This window comes from Passer montanus, unplaced genomic scaffold (genome assembly GCF_014805655.1).
Source record: "Passer montanus isolate IOZ18808 unplaced genomic scaffold, ASM1480565v1 scaffold4, whole genome shotgun sequence".
Classification (NCBI taxonomy): Eukaryota; Metazoa; Chordata; class Aves; order Passeriformes; family Passeridae; genus Passer; species Passer montanus.
The window spans coordinates 15,698,069-15,722,820 of NW_024368818.1; the positions used below are offsets into that span (position 1 = coordinate 15,698,069).

The window sequence follows — 24,752 nt, forward strand, 5'->3', positions numbered from 1 at the left end:
CAGCAAAACATCAATGCACTATTTTCCTTTTGTCACACACTTCAGCTTTAACCCCTGCATCTCTCTTCTGTTATAATGGCTAAACAAGAAGCAGAAACACACTCTTCTGGCTCCAGACATATGACAAACCAGATGTTACTCCCAGTCAGATGCAGAATCAAGGCTGTAAATTACAGGGTTTGCAGTTATGTGTTGTATTTGATAGCACTTAGAAGACAAGTCCTGCCCAATGTCCTCCCACCTACAAGCGTGGAAATACCAACATCAGGAGAACCACTGCTGTCCGGCCTGCAGCATTGGATTTGGAATGCACACATGCAGGAAGAATTTCTACTCTGCTCTTCCACGGTAAAGAGCAACCCAAAATTAATTGATTCATGGCAAAGGAAATAAAGGCAGAGCAATTTAGTATAGGGCTCTTGGGGCCAAGGAACACCTTTTCTGCCCCAGGATTTTCAGGGAATGGCTGAAACTATTTTCTCCAGAGCACATGAAATCAAAAGGGAAAATATTCCACTCCCTCTTATAACTTAGATCGAACATCCAAGTTACTGTGCCTGGATGGCACTGCTCAAGCTTTGAGCCTGAAGGCACATACTCCTCAGTTCTGTTAAGATTATAGGGAGTTCAAAGAATTCCTCAACACATTTTAAAATGATAAGTTGGTTAACTAAATTGAAATTCTTAGATAGTGAGGGCTTTTTTCAAGGTAACTCCAAGCTGTATGATTGATTCTTTCTTGACATCTAAAACCTTCTGACAAAATATCTGGTAACTGGTGGTATTTCTGGGAAGGGAATAGTTCTTAACTACTTCCAATTCAAATATTTAATTAATTCTGGCAGCCAGAAAGTTTTAAGACCACAAGACAGAGTAAATTCATGTCGCATTTAGAATATGATTACTATAGAAGAGCTGTCTTTCCATAACCACTTTAGCTCTCAGAAATCTAGGCTGATAGTGAGATGGACTCCCCAAGGTGAGAAAACCTTATTATGTCATATAGCAGACTCTCACCATTCTCCCTATTTGTGGGATGACATTGCCCAAAAACAGAGAGAAGGGTAGACAAGAGAAGGAAGAAAGATGGCCTGAAAGAAGTCAGAGACCTTGTTTCTAGCTGCAGTACCATTGTAAGGAAACAATGATAGGAAAAAAAAGTGCAGAAAAGGAGAAGCAACATCATTACACAGCTTAACCAACACAATGAATGTTAAAGGAACAGAAAAAAAAAATCTTACATAGTATATGCATAAACAGTAGAACACTTCTCCCACTCTGCTCCCATGCTTTTATGAAGAGAATAAGCATAATTTGAAATCATTGCACTACACCAGAAAAGGGTACATTCTCCCAAACAACTACTTATATAGTCCTATGTATATTCAGAAGCTGAGAAAATCGAAGAAAATACTCATTAAACAATAAAACTTCCTTTTTATGACTTTTATCATCAACATTAGCAGCTTTACTGAACTATTTATTCAGGAAAATTAGGGATTAATAAAAAGCCACAATTCATCCCACTTAAAGGAAAAAAAATAGAATACATTGTTCATTTAAGAAATAATGACAAAGCAATAGGGAGGTAATTTTCTCCACCCACTGAAAATGTTAGATCAGGAAGAATAAATCTTGCCAAATACCTAATCCTGATTCTAATCAGAAATAGAGTTTAACTGTTTGCATGCATTTGCAGATCTATCCAAACCTTCAAATACAGCAATGGCCAGACTGCAAGCCATTTCCTTACAGCTCCATCAGGCAGCAGTCTGCCATACATTGCCAATAGCAGGTTTATTAGGGCTGTACTGGTACCATGGGAGTTTATGATTATGAATATTTTACTGTAACCATAACGAAGGCTGCATTTTACAGAAGTGCTACAAGCTGAGCTGCTTTAAAAGAATTGGAACTCCCAGCTGCTGTCTCCTCACAGGAGTAATACATACTTTAGCTTGCTCACTGAAGTGCTACATTACAAGGACAGAGAGATGCATGCCATTGAGCAGCAATATTATCACAGGCAGGAGATAATCAGTTAAGAGCAGATTTTACAAGGAGCTTCTCACTGCAGATGAGCGGGTGGTTTTTGGTAAACCAAAACACATCCAAACCATACATTACATATCATTCTTCTGCCTCTATGAGAAGAATTGGTCTTACCGCAAGTGGGCACATGGGTGTAAGCACAGAGCAGTTAGGCTGTCGAATTGTATTATTTTTATGATATGGGTCCCCAATATCGCAAGCAACGGCACTTGATGCTGGGTACCGAAACAGATGGTTGTTTCAAACACCTTGCCAACTGTTTGTATGCACTGAGTATCACCAGTACTTCTGACAGTTTGCCTCCTTTTTCAATTTTAACAGTGCTGCTTTACTTAAGCAGCACTCGGGAAGAAGCTTGGCTTTGCTTTAGACAGAGCATTAATTTTCCCTTGTTAAGGGATAACTTCTCACAGCACACACGTGGGGTGTCAACCTCCCCCTCACACACCTGTGGTGAAGATAGATGTTAGCTGTGGATTCTGCTTCTCTCCAACCTCTATCTGAGTATATACACACAGTAGTCATAAAACGTGATGGCAGGGCCATTTAAAATACAAATACAGTTCAGTCATAAATAATGCCTTCCTTGCAAGAATGGGAAGATGGATGGAAAGATTAGCATTCTGGATTTGCAGAACTGTTTCCGGTGAAATGGGTAGGAGATGGGACAAGTTAAAAATGAAATACTTATGATATGAAACAATCACTTTACTTCATTTGTTAACATTCCACAGCTGTGGGCACAGGAGCAGAGCTGCAGCTGAGACTTTAAGGTAGCTAGTTCTGTTTTTATTAGCACAAGGCAACAACAGATATTGATTTGGCTGACTGTACAAGCAACCATTTCCCATCCCCAGCACAACTAATTATCTTACACAGCTACATGATGCCAAGACATACTCTTTAATGACCAGAATACGAGGAAAGACAGGAATCTAAATGTCTGCTATTCAGTCCAGAAGATATAAATTGTAGGCACTCAGGTCTCACTATTCTTTAAGGAGATGGAAGACCCAAGGTTTTGTAAGGACCTGATTTTTCATTCTTCCCTATAAACAATAGCAAAAGAACTAATGTTCTCCCTCCTAATGCAACGAATAATATTTTTATAGGAAACCCATGGGCACTCTCACAAAAGTAAGAGTCAGCACCACCAGAACATATTAAGACTTCTTTTTTGGCCAGGGCAGAACACAGTCTGTGACAGATTGAAGGATTACCACAGAATAGAATAATGGAATCACTGAGGATGGAAAGATTATCGAGTCCAACCATGTCCATAAGCACCACATCTTCACATTTTGCAAATGCCTCAGGAACAGTGACTCAACCTCTTCCCTGGACAGCCTGTTCTGATGCTTGGCAAGGCTTTCCATGAAGAATTTTTTTCCTAGTATTTGACTAAGTCTCCCCTGATGAAACTTGAGGTAATTTTCTCTTATCCTATTGCTTGTTACCTGAGAGGAGAGACAAACCTTAACCTCACTGCAGCCTCCTTTCAGGTATTTATTGAGAGCAATAAGGTCCCCCTGATCCTGCTTTTCTCCAGGATAAACACCCCAGTTCCCTCAGCCACTCCTCATCAGTTTTGTGCCCCAGACCCTTCGCCAGCTCTGTTGCCCTTCTCTGGACACACTCCAGCCCCTCAATGTCTTTCTTGCAATGAGGGACACAAAACTGAACACTGAACACAGGTGCAGTCCCACCACTGCAGAGTATGTAAATTTCTAGTTATGGTATTTTCTACCAGTTATGATGTTTCATAACATTTTTTCCTACAATAAAAATTTTAAAACTCTACCTCTTGGTCCTGGGTTTTAAACATGAAATCTGAGTTTCTTAAAAGCTAAATGCTTCCTTGGAGCATCTAAGTCAATGGCAAGAATATAGTGCAATGATTCTAGAACAGTCACTTTTCCTGACAAAGAAATGTTGCACAGAAGGGAACAGGGAAAAAAAAAAAAAAAAAAAAGAAGTGCAAGATGAAGGAAGAGATGGGATAAAAATGGGAAAAAACCCAGTGAAAATGAAGTGCTGCATATTAGGGATGACAGAGGTTCATACTCTTCTCTTCCAATTTAAATTTTTCTACTCCCTTAATATTTCTTGTGCCAAATCATTTCTCTTTAGAAATTATGCTTTCAGAAACCCAGATGTGACATTACAAGTTTGCCCCAGGTCTAATTTCCTCTTAAAACAGAAAATAGTGCATGCAGACATCTCCTCTGTCACCTTTCCTGATGCATAGCAGAGCTGTGTCCCAGCAGAGGGCATGAAGAATTTCATACACAATGTCACAGGACTTCAGAGCAGTAAAAAAATACAATGCAAGCATTTTTTTCCTCTGGACCTCCTTCAAGTGTGTGGCACCAAATATTTTGTGCCTGCACTCTGCCATGCAATTATCACTGCTATTATTCTGCTCTTCTATTATTTGATGGGGTAGATGGCACTCAACCTGCTACCGATGGAGCAACAGGTCAAGAGAAGAGAGGATGAGGAGGTGTGCTACAAAATTGCTTGAAATACAGCTTTAACTGTGGAAGGATGGGAAATGGAAATAAAGTAAGTGCTGTGCTAGACACTCAGACTCAGCACATCCCTGTACATGGCAATGCATTCTGCACTTTATAGCATAATGGCGTCACAGACTAAGTTTTAAATCTAGGCAGTTCTTTTTCCTCTTTTATTTGTTAAGTCTTAGAAAGGAGGAAAACATAATTACAGCACTTAATTTTGATTTTAAAAATTAATTTTCAGCTCCAGTTTCTGCTGGTGCGTAGGAAACTCCAGTGAGTCACAGAAGTAATACAACAACCCTTAGCAGCCTTAAAAAATAACTAAAAATCTGAAAAATGCCAGTTTATTCCCTATTTGTCCCTGGTTCGGCACAAATTGCTTTCTGCCTCACCTTTCTAATAGAAATTTTTAAATTTCTTCCTGCTGTGTTAAGAAATCACAATCAAAATGGTGTATCAAATCCTCTGATGTGCCATTACGCTGCTCAGACTTGTATCAAATCAAAGCACTGTGTATGTAGCACAGTTATACATTTGCATGGCAAGTACTCCTACGGGAAATAATATAAACTACAAAATTTATCCTTGGGGAGAGAAAAAAAGGAGGAACCACAGACTGCGAGCAGTGCTTATGTGTGTCACCAGTGCATCTTGCAAGGCACTTGCCAAATATAATCCTCAGCAAAACTGAATTCACTGTGGAAACACTTATATTGCAGCTCTGAGTGTGTGCCTCCCACCCTGCAGCAGCAAGTACATTTGTTTTCTTGTTATTTATACATAACCCTGTGTGATGGTGGACTTATCTCTGTTTTGGGTGGGGAGGAATAAAGGCACAAAGTGACTTGGTAACCAAAACAGAGGAAATTGGAGAATCTGCACACTGACTGGAACCCAAAATCTCTGACCCAGGGCGTGGCCACATGGTTTGCCATGGCCAAAGCCAGGCAGATGTGACATGCACTCTCACTCAGTCCTCTGGCAGCCACAGCTCTCCTGTCCAGATCCAGTGAGAAGCAGAAGGGCTGGAAATGTCCATACAGCCACCCACAATGGACACTGACATACATAATTTCCATATGATTTCTTTATTAGGAACAGCAAGTCAGGCAGCCTATAAAGAGCTGCTCATCTCACTGCTAGTCACCAAAGAACCCCAAAAAAACAGTTGCAGGAACAAGCATGGGAATATATATCATCCCACCTTAAACATTATTTTATTCCTGGCTGATGACAAGCTGTCTTTCCTTTCAAAGGCATCCTTAAATCTCACTTTTGCTTTATCAGCCCCAAGAGCAAAATTAAAAAGTCAGTTTAAGCAGAAACACTGCAAGTTATAGGCACCAAACCAGTGAATCACACTCTCTGTTTTGATCCAGCATTATTTAAAGGTTCAAGGTGAATGTACCTTGAACCTTTAAATAAAGTTCAAGGTACATTCTCCAGAAAATCCTCATGCACAAGAAGGCAGGTTGCACTGAATTATGAAGCATTAAGGAATCACAAGTGATGAGATCTAACAGGATAGCTATAATCTCATGCCAGCATCTTCCTGCAGGCAGACACACGTGTACCTGTGTGGGTTGAGCCCACTCAGCAGCACATTCCCGAGCAGCAGCAGAGTCCATGAAGCCCATGCACACCATTCCCTGTCATCTCTCAGGCTGGGTTTCCTTCAGGCCCTCTCACAGCCTCTGCCCAAGCAGCAGCTCCCCACTCCCAGCTGGAACCATCTCCAGCCATATTCTGCTGTTGACTGGATCATGTTCCAGCTGAGCAGCCCCTCCCCTCCAGGGCCTCCTGACTAGCTTTTTAATGCTTCTTGGAGAGGAACCCACATGTGGACAACAAATGCAACAGACAATGGTTTCTGCCAGTTTTCATTTCAGTTCTTGCTCTTTGTCCCTGTCCTCACCTTTTCTAGGCTGCTGGGAAAAGGTCCTACAGTTCAACAGTATCACTTGGGAAGTTAAATAACTTCAGAGGCAAGCTTTTAAGAACAATGCTGAACAATTTAGATGCTGGACACAGGTTTAGAAAAGCAATGTTTTCCTGCTAAAAGGCAAAAGAGAAGAAATATGAAGGAAAAGGATCTAGTTAATTCCTACAAATATAAGATCTTCTACTACTAAGTATGAGGGATAGATAACAAGTATTTATCCAGATGTCTTCCTAGAGTCAGAGACAAGGAAGACATCTTCTTGTGTTTGGAACTGATTCACCACATTTCTGTTGCCCAAGCAAAGCAAAGAGAGGAGAGTCTAAAACACAATAGAACAAGAACGAGGTTTTCTCCCTTAGTTCTGCTAAAATTCTTCTGCATGAGATTATTTACTCTTTGCAAGCCAGCTTCTCACTCTTAAAATGATAAGAATAATGCTCTACCACACTGGAACAGTCTAAAAATAGAAGTTTTAACGAATGTGAATTATTGTGAGAGAAGGCATTGTAGAAAGAACATCTACCCCCTCACTGATTGATACAGAATCATACAGAATTCTGTTGAAAGCTCTGTGAGAGTCCACATCAAACCTGATTACACAAATGCTTCATTGCAATGTGAGACATGAAAAAGTCCATTTCAGCAATGTCATAAAGGATGTCCATTTTGATCAAAAGATAAAGACACTATAAGGAATATGAAGTTAAGGACAAGGAGTTATTCTTCTTAAACCTACAAGACATTTAGAAGCAGAAAAAAATATAGCAATCACCACAATCTAAAATAAAAAAATATCAGTCTAACTTGCTTCAGTTAATTAATTAATTCCATGTGAAAAAAAGGATAAGAGAAAATCAGTCACATGACATTTTCTTAATCAATTCCATTTGAGTGCAAAGTCCAGTTGATAGGACAAAGATGGTGGTGGAGGAAAATTTTTCATTGCAGAGGATTTTGGCACTGGAAAAACCAGGGGAAGAATTGAGGCTGCATAAAGCTAGTGAGATATACCTTGACAAGAGATGGACTAGAGTTGACTTAAAAAAATTTAAAATATGGTGATAGTTTTATAGGACAAGAATAAAAAATAGCATCGTTCCAAACACTTTGAAGTTTTTAAATTTAATCTGAGTGTTTCAAGAAAACAGAAACTTTCTGAGATCTCTAACCAGCAGAAAATTGAGAAAGTGTTCCTTGAAATTGTCAAAATATTTATCTTTCATTTTCATCAAAAAATCAGAACATTTCAGCCTTCTCCAGGGCTGTCAATACTGCTGTCTAAATTACATTTACATTTAACTTTCCTTTGGGATCCCAGTCAACAGATATTTTTAAAATTTCTGTTCTGCACAACTCACTGAAAATACTTTTATTTGATTCATACATCTAGCAGCCTCAAAGATCTGCCAAATCAAAGATCAAAGATTCTTCCACACCTTTCTGCAAATTGAATTTTGCTAAACTGCATACATTGGTTGTCTTCTCACATGTCAGAAGACACCACAAAGATGCTAGAATGAACTCATGTGAACTTATAGAAAAGATCATAAGGAGACAAAGAACCACAAAAGCAAGGAAGTCCCTGCTTCTCATTATTCAAGCATCCTAAAAAGCACCATATTGCATTCCTAGACCTCCCAGAAGTAAAACCAAAGCTGAATGAAGGTCTGTTTCTCCACCACTCCCCACAGCTAAATGCAGAAAAGATTTAATATACACCGACTTGCACAACACATCTCTGCCCTGCACACGGTGCAGAACAAGTATCTCCAAAGACTCCAGTTATTTTTCTGTGGCTCTAGGGGAACCAGATCTACATTGAACTGAACTAAAAGCTCTAAAATGCTTTCTGCTTCCAGACAAGAATAATGAGCAATGTGCCAAAATCCCATTTCCAGCATTGGAGAGGAGCTCTCACCTTCAGTGAAACAATCTGTTCTCTCCACTTTCTTCCCCTTTGCCATTCAAAGTCTTGAAAAGTTCAGTGAAGGAAAAAGTCATAAAAGGGCACAGACTTCTGAGCAGTGCCTTATCCTGGTGGGATCAGGCTCCCAGATATTGCTGGCTGTCCCAACCTATCAGTCTTGTCCTTAGAGAGAGAATCAGTCTGTGTGGTTGTGAGCACCAGCTCTGATCCAGAGCACATCTGTATCATATCAAGTCCCTGTGCAATGCATGCTGAGGGGAGCGCTCCCAGCTGCCTGCTACCTGGCACTAACCTGCCTAACCCTCCCACACTCATTTTACTCAGTTAAGCACATATTTCTGCCAAAGGTATTATTTTGTTGAAGTGCCCTCTCTGACATGTCTACTTCCTGCTTTCAAGCCTACCCTTTCAAGTGCAAAATAGGTCTTTATGCTTTTTTAGTTCCTTAAAAATAATGGCGTAAGTACGAAGTACTTACTGAGAAGGTTCTCTGCCCGCAGTAATGCTGTAGGAAGACAACAAAAAGATGGTAGATTGGAAATGCATTAAACAAATGTCTGGGTAATTTGATGTGATTTAAAGATGAGATAAGCAGGCAGCACAATCTTTCAGTCTCAGATGGTCTCAGTCTGAAGAGGGCTAAAAGAATACACCTTTTGATTATCTCATCTATTATGAACAGTAGATCCTTGTTAAAGCTCAGGACAGAGCATGACAACACAAACTGAGTGCTAATGAATGCATTACCTCAGTGTACTTCAGGACAACATCTCACAGCAATACACAGCTATTCCCACCTATGGGATTTCATCAGGCCATCTGTGTGGAACAGCATGCTGATCCTCTGATTGCATGCTCAATGCACATCCCAAGCAATAGATCATGGATAAATGTCAATGGATATATTACATGTTAAATCTCACAGTTCTTTGCCCATGCAAAGAGATACAGAATATCAGGCAGTCCTTTAGAAGTCCCCATTTCAGCTGTTTCTAGGACAGGGCACTCAGCCTAGGATTCAGCCTCCGCAGCTGTACATTTAGGAATGTGCAATGTGCTTTGCCGAGAGAGATCTGCATTTTTAGTTACACAAGCACTGAACATGGCACAGTGGCAAGACAAGCTACATTACAAATGCAAATTCAGAGATTGAAGAAAAGAAAAAAAAAAGTCAATTTCAAGCAATGCTTGAAATATATGTAAACAAAGTCACTTAAGTGAAACTGGCCCAAAATTACAAGAAGGTATTTACCTTTTGGAAGCTCAATATAAAAATACTGTTTACAAACTACTGACAGAGTTCTGGCCTTCAGAAAGTAATTTCCCCCCATGATTTTCTATGCATAGTGTGAGGGAGGCAATTAAAGCTGATACAATATAATCTGAGTTACATTTAAACATTTGGTCCAGCTGCTTTATATGCATTGATAGGCTCTAGTTCAGAGCAATCGATAGAGTGTTAAAATGTTATTGAATATAATTTTTAATAGCTGTTTTACTTATGTATTCTTCATGGGCAGGCTTTAAAATCAGGATTGTAAGTAAAATATGACTCTAAAATACTGTCATATCATATAACATTATTTTAAATTAGGTACGTTCCAAAAGTAGATTTAGCTTCTCTAAAATTTGTAGTTGATTGATACTATGACCCATAATTTTCCCATTAATAATTTAAAGAAGTAGATAGATATGTACATAGGATAAATTTAGGTAAATTTATACTTAGTATAGTCTGAAGGATATTTGACTTCAAACACACCAAACCCTATAATTCCTGAGTTAAATTTTCTTCTCCCACTGGTTTAAATGGGAGTTTTGCCAAATGAAAACCACTTTTTTTATTTGCCTACAGTCAAACGTCTTCTGCATTATGGTAGAGCTCTTCTGCTTAAGAGTATTTCAGAATTTTTGAAACTATACAGGAATTTAAAAAATATTAAATATTCACTTCAGACAAGGGCTCTGACTAGGCTTCCACACTCCAAATAGAACTGAATACAAAACCTAAAGATTTAACCATTTAAAACACATCTAGCTATCGTCATCATCAGAAAATAATCTACAAATAATTCCACAGTTGGTAAGAAAGGTCAAACTATAGACTGAAAAAGTGCACATTTGATTCATCCAACCTAATTTCTTTAAAAAGCGTGAAGACTAAGATATTACAGAAAACTACAAAAAGTAATATCTTTCAGCTAATTAGGCTTCTTAATACATGTGAAAGTAATTTAGAAGTGTACCACAGGTCAATGGAAGTAAATATCAACAACGAAATAAAATAAAAAGACAAAAATAAAAATAATTTTTAAAAAATAAAAGCCCCAAATTCATTTATGAATAAATACTGATTCTGGAACTTAACTCTGATGGAATTTATCCTACACATAGGGGAGAAGCTATGCAAGAACCAGCAATTCATCCTTTGATGAGCTGTGGGCATTGACCATGCTATTAAAAAGTCTGAATGACACCATTTTTCCTACGACCACTCACATGTTTTTTACAAATAAATAATTTTCCACTTTTGTGTTGGGATATACATTAGTATTATATTTTAAAAGCCACATTTTAATCCTCACACGTGATGGGACATTTCTGGAGAGACAACGGAGAATATAGATCACATTTTTAATGTGAACTGAAGCATTATACCTATAAGATTTAAAAAGCAAAAATTCAGTTTTGTGCACAACTCTAATTAGACTGCAACTTAGCAGAACTGCTCAGCTGGCTTGCCTAAACAGCTGGTGCAAATCTCTTAGGGAGGAGCATATTTTTACGAAACCCTTTATGAGGCCACACACTGAGAGCTATAGTTTATTACTGAGGTGGACAGGTTGATTAATAAATATCAATTTTGCTTTGGGAATCAGAAATGTAAGTGGTTTGCCCATCCAAGAATTCTAGGCAATTTATGGATTTGTGATTATTTAGGTGAGTGATTTAGTGATTAAAATTTTGCATAAAATAAATAGCCTCATGTTTATCTAGGCCAGAACTTTTATCAACTTTTCAAATGCTTGTATTTGGCAACATTCAGACATGAATATACCCATCCTCAGACAAAAAGATTTGAAGAAAATGAGGGTAAAATAGCTAGGCCAACATGTAACAGCAATCTGTCTCCAAGACACATTTACAGACAGTCTGGCAAGATAACTAGGGCAATAGGAGTGGAAAGAGAGGCCAAAGCCTGGGGTGTGTCAGATGTGCAGTTGTGAGTCACTTTATTTGGTAGTTACTGCACAAGATGGATGTCATGACCTCTCACAGAGCATTGCTGAATAAAGTGTTAGCAGTACAAGGTGTCACTCTGGAATATAACTTGAATCATTTTAGAAAAGCTCAAAAATATTAGAATTTTCCAAGAGGCACACTTTTCTGGAAGCTGTTGGTTCTGTATTCTGGTCACAACAGTAATGTTTTGTAGTCTTTGAGAATGATGCATAAACTGGATTTTCCAATTTTTATATATGTTTTAGGAAATCTATATTTGGTATTCACTCAAAAAAGGCTTAACACTGAAAATCAAAGCATTTTCTGTGTATCCACAATAAGAAACAAAAAGATTGGAGTCATAGAATGGCTTGGTTTGGAAGGGACCTTACAGATCATCTCGTTCCAACCCCCTGCAAGGGGCAGGGACAGCTTCCAGTAGACCAGGGTCCTCGTCCAGCCTGGCCTTGAGCACAGTCTCAAGCTACAGTGACTGTTTTCTTCTCCACCTCTTCAATTAATATTATAGATTGTTACTATTTTCTACTGTTCTTAATGCCCAACATTAAACTGCTGATCGGCCTGAGCTAATAGCTGCTGGCACTGCTATAACAGGGACAACTGCCCCCAGTCACCCACCTTCAGGTGCTGTGGTTTTCCTCTTCCTTAATCCTTTGTCTTTAGGGTCATGGGTAGCATACAATATAGAGCTTTCTACACAGATAGGTTGAGGTATATTAATTCTCTGTCAAATTCCATGTAAAAAAACCCCTTACTACAGATGTAGAGACCAGGCTGTCTTGTCTGATTACCCATCTAAATTTGTCAGTGTCCCTCTTTAATTTCTCTTCTTATGTATTTGTTCATTTTTCATTTATAATGTCTTTCTGCTTGATAAAAACTGGACACAGTGTCATTCCTTTCAAACTGCTCCCATAAATCACAGAAGCACAGGATGGTTGGGCTTGGAAGGACCTCTAGTTCCAATGCACCTGCTAAACAGGCTCACCTAGAGCAGGCTAAACAAGATCAGTCACTCAAGTCCAGGGTGATTTTGAGTATCTCCAGGGAAGGAAACCCCACAGCTTTTCTGTGCAGCTTCTTCCAGTGCTTTGTCACCATCAAAGTAAAAAAGTTTTTGTTTGTATTCAGATGGAATTTCCTGCATTTCAGTTTATGTCTGCTGCTGGACACCACTGCAAATAACCCAGCCCCATCCTCTTGACACCTGCCCTTGAGATATTCATGGGTATTGATGAGATCAATTCTTAATTGTCTCTTCTCCAGCTAAACAAGCCCAACTCCCTCAGCTTTTCCTAACAGGAGAGATACTCCAGTCCCCTTGTCATCTCCATAGCCCTCAGCTACATTTTGCTTTGTCCTGGGGAGCCCAGCATTCCAGGTGTGGCCTCACCAGGGCTTACTAGAGAGGCAGGATCACCTCATGTAACCTGCTGGCAATGCTCTTCCCAATGCACCCCAGGACATCACTGTCCTCCTTGACCCCTAGGGCACACTGCTGGCTCCTGGACACATTGATGTCCCCAGGTCTTTCTCTGCAGAGCTGTTTTCCAGCTGTACTGTTTCATTCTTATTCCTCCCCAAGAGCAGCTCTGCACTTGCCTTTGTCGAACTTCATTGGATTCCTCATCTCCCAACACCCCATTACCTTTATTCTTTGACTCACTCAAGCAAAGACCCCTCACAGGAGCTGAAGAAGGTTATCTAGTTCTTTTTATTCTTCTAAATTATTTTGCCTGTACTTCCACACTCTAAGACTTAAGCAACAATATTTTGTGAAGTAAAAATCAGGCAACTTTTTGAAGTGCAACAAAACATCTACCAACTAAGTTGTTAAAGAAAAAAAAGGTCAATACCATATTCATAATTCATTAAAGATCTGTCACTCTTCAAGCACTTTTTAAGTATCTCATTCTACCTCAGAGGTTTTCAGTTCATGACAGAATGTTTTATGTCTATGACTCAGGAATCAGAGTCTATCTTCAAAATTTCTTCATCATGACACAGAGAAATAATCCAAAAAGAATAGATGAGGGGACATTCCTCTGCTTTGATAGCACATTTTATTTATTGACTGCATAGAGTATTTTCCTTGTCTCCCCTCAATAGGAAATGCTAGGAATATAGCAGAAGATGTGGGAAGAAACCCTAAACTAGCCAGAAATAAAAATAATAATAATAATAATTAAAAAATACACATTTGCTAAAGGAATATTAACTTGTTAAAATGTTCTAAATATAGAGTTTTTCCCCTTAATATGCCTGATCAGCTGCTGAGTCCCACAGACCCAGACAGAGACATAGATCTGTCACAGTGCAGGAAAAGAAGTTAGTTTAACCAGCAGTTTGGCACCATTTCCAAACTAAGCAATGCCAGTTTAGTGTGTTACACAGGCCTTGCCACAGGCAGAATTCTGGATCACCCCCTTCTGTAAAAAATCATAATTATTTGGGAAGGTCAGTACCTCCAGCAGTGCTGTTCAAGCGCTATGGCAGAGCTGACACTCATGGATGGTACTGGGAAAATTGCCATGATGAAAGAGAAGCTACTTTTTTTCATTGTGTGTTTTGTTTTCAAAAGGAGAAGCCAGAATAGCTCCATTTGGCTCAAATTAGTCTGTGCCTGGGTGTCTTTACAGTTATTCAAAATATTTCAGCCTTATATAGTACAGACGGAGATTTTAAGCTATAGCTGCAAAATAATTTTCAGAAATGTTTGCATGCAAAGCCATTAGTTGTGATAAATTGCACAATTTACTCTTAGACCATGATTCTTTCAGGTGCTTTTTCTACCTGGATAATCAAATTGTGTTTTGCTTCAAAGCAGTTCAACTCCTTCCAGATGCTGCACCCTGCAGAATGTCCTTCCTAATTGCCAGACTGGGACATGATGTGGACTGCAGCATCCCTAAAAATCCATCAGCACCTGCAAGTGTCTCTTCAAGCCCTGTGTCCTGCCAGTGCAGAGTTCCTGGGATTCCTGAAAATGTTTTGTCACTGCTCACGTGTTTTTGGACTAACCATAACAAAACAGCAACACATTGTGCTAACTTTTTTCAACTATCATTGGAACTGTGATATCAATTTTGGACTGAGATAGCTCACTTTTAGTCCAAAAACCAGGTAAATAACACCTTGAAATAGCATTTCTAAGCATCCTACACTGCTGAGCAGAAAATGCTCTCTTGTGGTTTTTTCATGAGTTGACAGTCAGGAATATGTAATTATATCCCCTCTATGCAAGTAATGATGACAGTTAAAAGTAACACTCAGAACATTTTATTTAATATTGGTGACATTTAAAGACATCTTAGTATATTTTTCTTGGCTCTTACTTCCAAAAGTTCTTTTTTCTAAAACAACAAGTTGAAAACATCTGGCGTTCCCCAGACACAGGTGATCAGTTGACTTAAAAGAAGCATAAGATCATTTAAATGCACTTGAAGAATATGCAAATAGGTTTTTAAAAATCAATGTATACATTCATGCTCTGTGGCTGTGCACTCTTTGGAATTATGCTGGACTTTTCAGTAACTAGTGAAGAAAAAATCCTTGTCTTACATAGGACCCATAAACCTCCCTTATTACTAAAGCAAGTCTTGCCCCCAGTTTGTTTAGGTTTTTGGTTTTTTTTCAGATAGTATATTTGATTTCTTCACCAGAACCTCTAGCTGCAAGTATAATCACATATTTGAAGGTGATAATTGACAATACCCCATGTAGCCTCATTTAAAGTTTGTCCTTTGTCACAATATTTAGGAAATGAAAATGCACAGAAACCTGGTGGCTCACATATTCACCAGCCTTCCTGTCCATATAGTTCAAGGAGATTTAAAAGAGTGGCACCTTATTACGTGTTTTCCACCAGGGAGAGATAACCCTTGTAAAGATTAATGTGCTGCCAGGCTACTCTACCATCACCAAATGTATCACTTTAAAATTTCATAAGACTATTTTTTTTCCCTGCTAAGCTGAATAATGCCCACAGAGCTTTCTCTTGCAAGCTGCAAGAAAGACATTGTAAAACATGCCAATACCAAATATATTTCCAATATTAGCATTCATTTCACATATGCACTCTGAATAAGTACAGTTAGTGCAGATTCAAGACTTCAGACTAAATTTTTCTGCTATGTTAGAGAGCCTGCTAAGGCTTCATGATATTATATATTACCTCAAAGGATATATTCAAGATATCTTGGTGAAGGCTATTAGCATTGATTTATTTTATTTTAATGCCTTACATTTTTCAATAAAAGTACCTAAAAAAGGCAATAGAATACTTAAGTTGGATGCCACTGTGCTTTATTAGCTCACACCCTGATTTTAGTACTTAGATGAAAACTTGATCTCAAATATGCAAAAGAAGGAATTATACATTGATGCACAATAAAAATTATGCATTAACTGCAGAAATCAGAGAGAAATTTGACAGGAAAAAATGTGTCAATCTGATCCCAATTCTGTGAAGATAACTGAAAGCAAGCCTCCAAATCCAAATTTTTTTCTCTGATACAGTAATCTCAATGAAAGAGTTTCTGAGTTTTTAATTTATATCTAAAAACCTGAAGCTAGACAGGATATAGAAAATAGAGAAAATTTACTGAACTAATCTTTAAGGTCAGCCTAGATAAAAACTAAAATTATTTCTTCATTTACCTCCTTGCTTTAGAGATCAAAATCACGCTTGTGACTTGCTGATACAATTATTTGCTTGTCTGCCTGCCAGGCAGCGTGGTACAGATCCATCTTCAGTACATGCTACATGCCAGCAAGTGCTCTGCTTGGGGTAGGCAGTTGGAAAGCAATCTGTTAAAGTCCACAGCATGACTCAAACCCATTCTCCTCTCCTCCTCATACTCTCATTGAGAGCTGTCTTAAAGAGCAATCTCTCTCCATCAGCACATCTCCTTACTAGGGCCTGGCCAATGGATCTTACGGTGCAAGTATTTAAATTATGGCTTCTTGGCTTAGAGGGTTTTTTATGAGTTTGCAGAACAGCACACAAATGAAAAACTACTTGGTTCTACCTCAGCTAACCATGTATTTTGTTATAATTTGGATAACCATCACCCAGCTACTTCTCTAGGGAAGCTGAAGAGCTGGGTATTTAATCAATCTGCTAATATAACTCTCATTTAAATCCTCATGCACAGCAGAAAATATTTAATATTGCAATGCATCACATGCCTCCCTTGCTGTCAGTACACAAGGAATCTTTTGATTTTTTTTTTCCTTTTGAAATCTACGTTTGTTGTCCAGAGAAGCTGCAGATACCTCATCCCTGAAAGGTCAAGGCCAGCTTGGACAGGGCTCTGACCAATATGTGGAAAGTGTCTCTGCCCATGGTGGGGGCTTGGAACTAAATGATACTTAAGGTCCCTTCCCTTTGTAGGTATGTTTCAAAAAATATCTGCCTTGCAAGCTACCCAAAGTTGTGAACCAGGCTCTCTGACAATATGTGATCCCTATTGCTAGGACAGATGAACTCCCACCAACGTTTGGTAATGCAGCTCCTTCAGCACTCATCCATCATGACAGAAATCTGCTGTCCTATTAAAGCATCTCTGATGTGTTGCAAACAGTTTAGTTTGGAACAAAAAGATCCATTATACACAATACTGCTTATTAGTGATGGGATAGAATTGCTAAGGCATGAAAGGGACTTAGGAAACTGGGTTGATCTGCTGGCTCAGCCGTGAATTTGTGCAACTCTGAGCCTTCCCTTCCCCACTCTGTGCCTTTGTTTCATCAAATCAGAAGACAATGCTAGTGCTGATCCCTACTGGGCCTTTGAAAGTGCGCACACTGAAATGCTTTATGGGTCAACAGATTTAAAGAAAGGTAAAACGTTATAGTATTAATTACATCTAAAAGACAGAACACATAAATGCATAGTAATTTGTTTAAATATCCAAGAATATATACAAAATTATTTCTAAACTCCCTCCCCCTTTTGCCTTTAGCCTTTCTTATTTTAGGATAAATAAACCAAGAGAAACCCATTCATTCATCACAAAAATTTCCCTCTGGACTACTCCCAGTTGATTAATTTTAAATTACTAATTGAAATTAAGAAAGAAATGTAGAGCATAGATGAAGCTCGCATGAGTTTTACACTTGTGATTCCAGAATGGAGACTTTAAAACAAGATAATGTAATTTCAGAATGGCGCAGTACTGCAGAACAGCTCTGTAAATAACACAGCAACAGAACAGGTTTCTCACCAACACCAGCAGAAAAGCTTAGAAAGCCAGGTTTGATTGTAGCTGCTGGGGACACTTCTGCACAAAATTCTTGTTCTGGGATTTCAAAACCCATCATCAACATTAAATTGCATAAAAATAATGAGTTTCTCAAATTGCAAGAACATGTTGATTAGCAAAATGACACTGAAAAGCCAGGAAGTACTTTCCAGAGAAAGAGGTAGCAGAACCTTTAATTTTTACTGAACCTCATTAATTAGTTTTTAATGATCAAAAAGTTCCTCTCACACAGCCAAAACATATGAAAAGGTTTTAGCATGAAAAAAAATAATTAAGAGGATTATTTAGCACATGTGAAAGAACTATCTTCTAGTCACAAGCTTCTTTTTTATCTTACTACGCTTTAATTCCTATACTTTACCCTATTTTTTTTTTCTCCCAGAGCTACACTTTTATGTCCTAAACTAGATTCAGAATTTGGAGGCTTCTAGGATCATGCTTTAGGCCTACTCTGAAATTTAACATAATTTGTTATAACTGCTGGAATTATTAAAAAGATTTCAAGGGATAATTTTGTAGAATAAAATGTAACTGCAGAGATTTCTTGCTGACAGAGGGCCTAAAGGAGTTCAGATTTGTCTTTATTCATCTGTCAAGCGTTGGTCGCTTATCTATACAATATATTAAATTTTATATCAACTTTCCGTTCTCTGATTACTATCATTTTTATCTATGAAATCCACCAGTATTTAGCACAATTGAGATATAAGAGCAGAATAGCTGCTGAGTATCTTCCCTGTAGATTTGCTAACATGTAGGATATGCACCAAAACCCAGAACAGAGAATGAAAGGGTTGGCTGCTTCTGTTACCACACGAAATGGTAAACGGTGGTTTTCTCCCTGTGTCTGGAACACTGCAGGAACATTCACGTTTCTCTTATGCTATATATTTCTGTTTATTTATGTTGCTTAATTAATTCTTTGAAAAGAAGCACCTTCTTTCCTCTTATCTTCATTGTTTCTTCTTTGTCCATGAACATCAGCTCTATAAACTGAAGAAAAATACATGCCAACTCTTTAAGGAAGATGAAAGTAAGAAAACACAAAACGTTGCCTAAAATGGTTGTGGTGGAATATATTTAGTGGCTGCACACAAGAGTCTGTCCTTGCTGAGACTCAGAACAAAGCAAAGTAAGATAAGTAGAGAAGAAAAATTTTCATTAGGACAAGTGAAGATAGAAAGCAGTAATGTATTAATTTCTAGCTCCTTTTGTGCAAGGGGGAGAACAAAAGTCAAGTGCTGTGCGAGGAGCTAGCATCCACATGGTGTTTGGTGTTTATGTTCTTGACACCATATCAGAATATCTGGGTGACAAAGACTTTTTTGAGAAAAACTGATAGACAATAAATCATAGAAGCTTGGAATGATTTAGGTTGGAAAGACCTCAAATATCATCTGGTTCCAACCCTGCTGCCATGGGCAGGGACTAGACCAGGTTGCTTAAAGTCCCATCCAGCCTGGCCTTGAACACTGCCAGGAATGGGATGTCCACAATCTCTCTGGGCAACCTGTGCCAGTGTCTCACTAACCTCACAGTAAATAATTTCTGTTTTATAGCTAATCTACACTTTCTTTCAGTTTAAAGTCACAGGCCTTTGTCCTATCACTCTATGCCTGTGTAAGAGATTGCTGTACAGCTTTTTTGTAGGCTCCCTTCAGGCACTGAAAGGCTCCAATAAAGTCACCCTGGAGACTTTTCTTCTCCAGGCTGGAAACCCCCAATTTTCTCATCCTTTCAAAATGAGATTTCCCTCAAGAGCATTGTGGGAAAAATGCATCTACTCAAATCATCAGGGTCATCAGGGTGATAGAAAAACAGCTGCAAGAGGTAAAAGACAGCACAGTATAAGAAATCAGTAGCAGAAAGATCAGTATGATCAAAAGTAGGTGACAACCCTGTTTACCCAAGAAATACAGAAAACATCCAAATTGGAGTGGGAAGGACAGAACAGAGAACCCTGGCCCTACCCTGCAACCACATACTGCACATTGGGTATTTTCAGCATTCAATAACCAAAGTCCTTTAGGAGCACATTGCAGAATTAAATTCCTTCCCTGCTTCTTAAATTATGTGTAGGACCAGTGCTAGCATAAATTCTGCCCAGTATCAACTACAAGAAAAATAGCCTAGAGAATATTATTCTCAGATTATTCTTTGACTAAGATAAAGTCTAGCCTGCGCTTTGCTATGTAACAAAACCCCAAAGCTTCATTATTCCTAGTTCACCGGCACCAGTAATAAATAGGAAAAGGTAAATATTTCCCAAACAATAAATTACATTTATATTTAATTTTTAATAAATTACACTGAAGATAAATGAGAAAACCCTGAGAATTCTCAAGTGTGTATTGAATCATTGGTCATTACACCCTCAAAAAATTTGAATTTCAACAAGAATTTTTAATTGAACCCCCTGGATTTTTAGCTTATGATTTAATCTACCAAGTTGCTAAGGCAACCAATGATTATAGCTGCTAGGCAAAATTCACAGAATTGTTAATCGATCTTAATCTGGATATGCTGCATCAGTAGTTCTTTCACAGGGGAAACAGACAAGGCTAAAAAAAAAGTTTGCGTTTATTACTTAATTTACAACATACAAAACTAGAATTGTGAATATGCTTCTCATAGTAAACATCCCTATTAGAAATACCATTTTTAAACCCAGATGTTCCAATAGAGAGAAATCTTTTGCTGAAGTTTGTATATCACCCAGCAGTGTGTGTCTCAGAGTCATCTAATCAATGAGCTTTTTAATGTGCTCAACTCTCCCTCTGCTCTCAAAGGGGGAAAATGGATTTACCCAAAACAAAAGCTACAGTCGTTATTCTAATATGATTGTGGATAATTTTTTTATGGTGCTACTTTCAAATCTGTGCAATATTTGTCTGGCCCCCTGTATAAAGTGCAACAGCCTGCTAGGTGTGGTTGAGATCTTTTGCAGCTCTATCCTTTATCCTGTTTCCATCATGAGCATTAAACAATCACTTAAGATCTATGTGTTTGTTCCAGGCTCCTATTTCCTATTTTCCTATCCTCCAGCAATTAGACTTAGCAACTACAGAAGAGTGTGGTGAGATCAACTAACTTTGAAATTTATTTCTAAAATGTTCTTAATACCAAGTGTTGTGCTTAGTTAATATATAGCATATTAATTTTAATCACCAACAGTAGTTAGCCAGGAAATTTAAATTCTGTTTTATGGTCCCATTAAATGTCTATAAATTTATGCATCTAGATATAGCTAACTTAGCATTTATGAGAGTACTTTCTTTCTGGTTTAATTCACTTCTACAGTGAGCAACTAAACTCTTCTGAACATACTATGTTAGAGTGTTATTCCTGGTGGATTTCTTGGAAAAGCTGTAGTTATAGTACACTAAGGCGATACTATGCACACCACATCAATTTAGTTATTCAGTATGTTTATAATTACTTGAACTGATATGTCCAATGTGGTGACTGTTCTTCACACTATTTTGCTCATGTAATCCAGAGCATCTCTTGTTGACTTTGGTTTCCTCAATAAATTTAACCTAGAATACTCAATCTGCAAAAATAAAACAGGGACTAATGCCTATGAAAAAATTACCACAAAAACCCATCAGAGATGAAGGGGTCTAAGGACCAGTGTAAGTTTGAAATAAATGCCTGTGCAAGACCTCTGGGACTCTCCTGGTTGAATAAGAAGGTTGCAGGTAGACAATTGAAGGATGTTCCTTGAAAGCTGATACAGAGAACAAACTGTACAATCTTCCACAACATCTTGGAATCGATGTAATTTCGTGATGGCAACATCACAACACAACATTCAGAGATATGACAGGTCCTTAACATTTTTGGTATTTAATAATTAATATTGTTTGTGGAAATGAGGATGTGATCCTCCCTTGTACCACCTGAAACCAGAAGCTCTAATTCTACAGTGGCACACATGAGTGTAACTCACTGATGAGCTATGACCTCATGATTCTACTGCATGAAATACCATTTAAGGCAACGTCCCAAAAGAAAGGAAAACTGTGAGGCTGTGTTTCAGCTGCAAGTTTACAACTAACTTCCTTTTTGCCTCATACTATTTAAGAAGTTTTTTCAAAAGTTACACTTTTTCCAATTTAGTTCTTGAAATCAAAACTGTACCAGATCATAAAAACACTAAGATTGAAAAAAGACCTCTAAATTCAGTGAGTTCAACTATAACAATAAAGGGTTTTGATGGAAAGAGTAAAGAAGGACTGAACTAAAATCAGTAGCATGAAATTGTTACAATAAAACTTTTTTATTCTGTCTGGTTTTCTCATTTGTTTGCTCACCTCTTCTTTCATTTTCACAACAATTTATTCATCCTCTCCCCAGTGTTAGTTCTAAATTGCACATTTGTTCCAGGTTCTCTTTATTATATCTACTGTGAATTTATTTTTAATTGATTTCTCCCCACTCTGCATCTTGTGTTACCCATTTACTGTGTTAAAATATGTTTTTAAACATCTCTCTGAAAAAACTTGACTGTTTTAACTAAAAGAAGCACATACTGCATTGTCATGAGGAGAAAAATTGATTATTTTAAAAGACTGCAGCTAAGAAATATATATAGCCCCAGTGTTAGGTTTATGGTTGGAATTGCTGATTATAAAAGCCTCATGCAACCCAAATGATTCTATGGTTTCATGATTATTTTTTTCAAATAAGATTTTTAAACTTTGCAAACATATTATGTAACACATGTACACACAGATTCACACATATATAAATATAACTGTCAACAGGTTTTCAGCCTTCCTAAGGAAATTAGAAAATATAGAAAGCTTTGAACAGATGAAGGGATCTCTGTCTGAAAGATGGGAATCAAATTGCACATTCCTCTGAAAATTAGGAAACATTAGAAGGTATATGCAATGTCATGTACATAACACTTGAGAATAATGCTTAAGAAGTCCCAGCTGAAACACTTTTAAGTGCTTCATACTTTCTCCAAATCATTCATATTCAATAAATCTTAAAAAAGACCCTTAAGTATAATCCTCCACAGCTTTTCCATCAGGACAACCCAATTTTAAACCTTTTTTGCCTCTTATCTATACAAAATTAGAGGCAGCTAAAGAAAATGTACTACTGTGCAATAAATGCTTTTTCATCTAAAACACATCAGTACAATTCCCTTTGAAACTCTATTTCATACCAGGTGCCTAATTAAAAAGGAACACTGTTTATGCAATTTTGACAATATTCCAAGTAATGAACAATAACATGGCTTTTAGGCTCAAATCCCCATTGACTTAATCAGGACTTCTGCCAAAATAGAGATATGCCCCATGACAGCCATGGATGCACACAGTTACAACAAAGTACAATATTAAATGCTTTGGGGTTTGCTGCTTTCATCACTTGCTATTTGAACTTTTTTTTTTTTCATATTTTAAAATTACTTGCTTACACTTGACAAGAGTTATATTTTCTCTGTCTGCTTTTTGATTTTTCCTTTACTGTCATTAATTCAAAAAGTCATGAAGATCAGGAATGCATAACTATTATCATATATATGGGATTGAAAAACAAACAAACAAACCTAACAAGCTACTTAGAAAGGTAAAGTCTATAAAAGATGACTAAGGCAAATAGTTTATGAATGACATTTTATAAGGTACTTGTCAGAAAATCATCTCTGCATCCTCTCTAATTAACTACACAGTATGTTATAATTGTAAAAATAGAATTTTGGTCATTTCCTTTGACTCTAAATATAGGAAGCCTTAATATCTACAGTGCTGTAGGTAGAACTGCTGACAGAAGACAGGACCTGAGAAAGCCTTTCAGAGCTGATCAAACCTTGTTTTTTTCCCTCATTTGCTGAGGGGTAAGTGGGGGTAGTGAGGGCTGGACTGCAACCATTGTGTCTGCAGCACAGCAGAGGTGCACAGAACCATGAATTGGTAATTCCAGGATTTGGATTCCAGCTACAGTGGAGTACACCATATGTGATAACCATTAGGGACTTTTACAGATCTTCCCCACTGCCTGGATGCGCATCACCCTGACCTCACAGCTGGCTGGCAGCCTGCCACACACCTCAGCTGCAAAACCTAAAGACTGAAAATATGTGACATAAAAATTTAAAGATATATATATACATATATATATGCAACTGCACTCCCATATAAGCAGTAATTATATATATTAAATCTAATTATTTATGTAGATATTGAAGGCAAGAGACCTGTTCCACTCACCCTGAACTTGCAGAAAGAAAGAAATGGTACTTCTCTCCTCCTTCCAAGCCATATTATGTTCAGCCCTTGGACTATGGTCCTGGAAGGATACATGCTGACTTATCCCTAAAAATCCTTATAGATGGGGAACACTAAACATTTCCAAAATCAAGTTTGAATATAGCAACAAGAAAAGTGAGTCTCATGGTTTTCTTGCAGGGGGTCACTCATGAACATTTATCAAATAAACAAACCTCTTCTGCCAAGAGCAGAATGGGAATGTAGTGTATATATGGTAAAACTTCATATTTTGCCCAAGTCAGACATAGATGATTCATTGCAGACCCTGAATTTCCTGTTCCAGAATTCACAGCCCTGCATGCGGAAATTGTCTGTAGTTAAGGTGTGAAGGTAACTTTCATTCTTTATCTTCATAAATCAAAAGAAAGACTCAAAAAAGGGCTGCAGCATATGTTCTGAGAAAGTCTGTGCATATTTTGTCTCATATTCCCCATAAACTGGGCAAATAATGGAATATTCATTCAATAACAGAACAAAGACAGAAATCAGGTCAGCTAGACCTGAAATATTTCA

The 24,752-nt window shown here is 37.8% G+C and overlaps 1 protein-coding gene across 21 annotated transcripts in view; it reads right to left on the reverse strand.

Annotated features, from left to right (window-relative positions):
* The window catches only part of DLG2 (discs large MAGUK scaffold protein 2), a 982,417-nt gene that overhangs the window by 481,459 nt on the left and 476,206 nt on the right, over nt 1-24,752 (reverse strand). Inside the window, exon 1 of one of the 21 annotated variants that reach the window (XM_039718600.1) lies at nt 6,146-6,214. The exons of the other annotated variants lie outside the window; for them this stretch is intronic. Within the exon in view, the coding sequence (XP_039574534.1) occupies nt 6,146-6,208 (63 nt within the window). The 5' untranslated portion in view covers nt 6,209-6,214. Of the gene's footprint in view, nt 1-6,145; nt 6,215-24,752 lie in introns of those variants that run through there. 21 annotated transcript variants of the gene reach the window in all.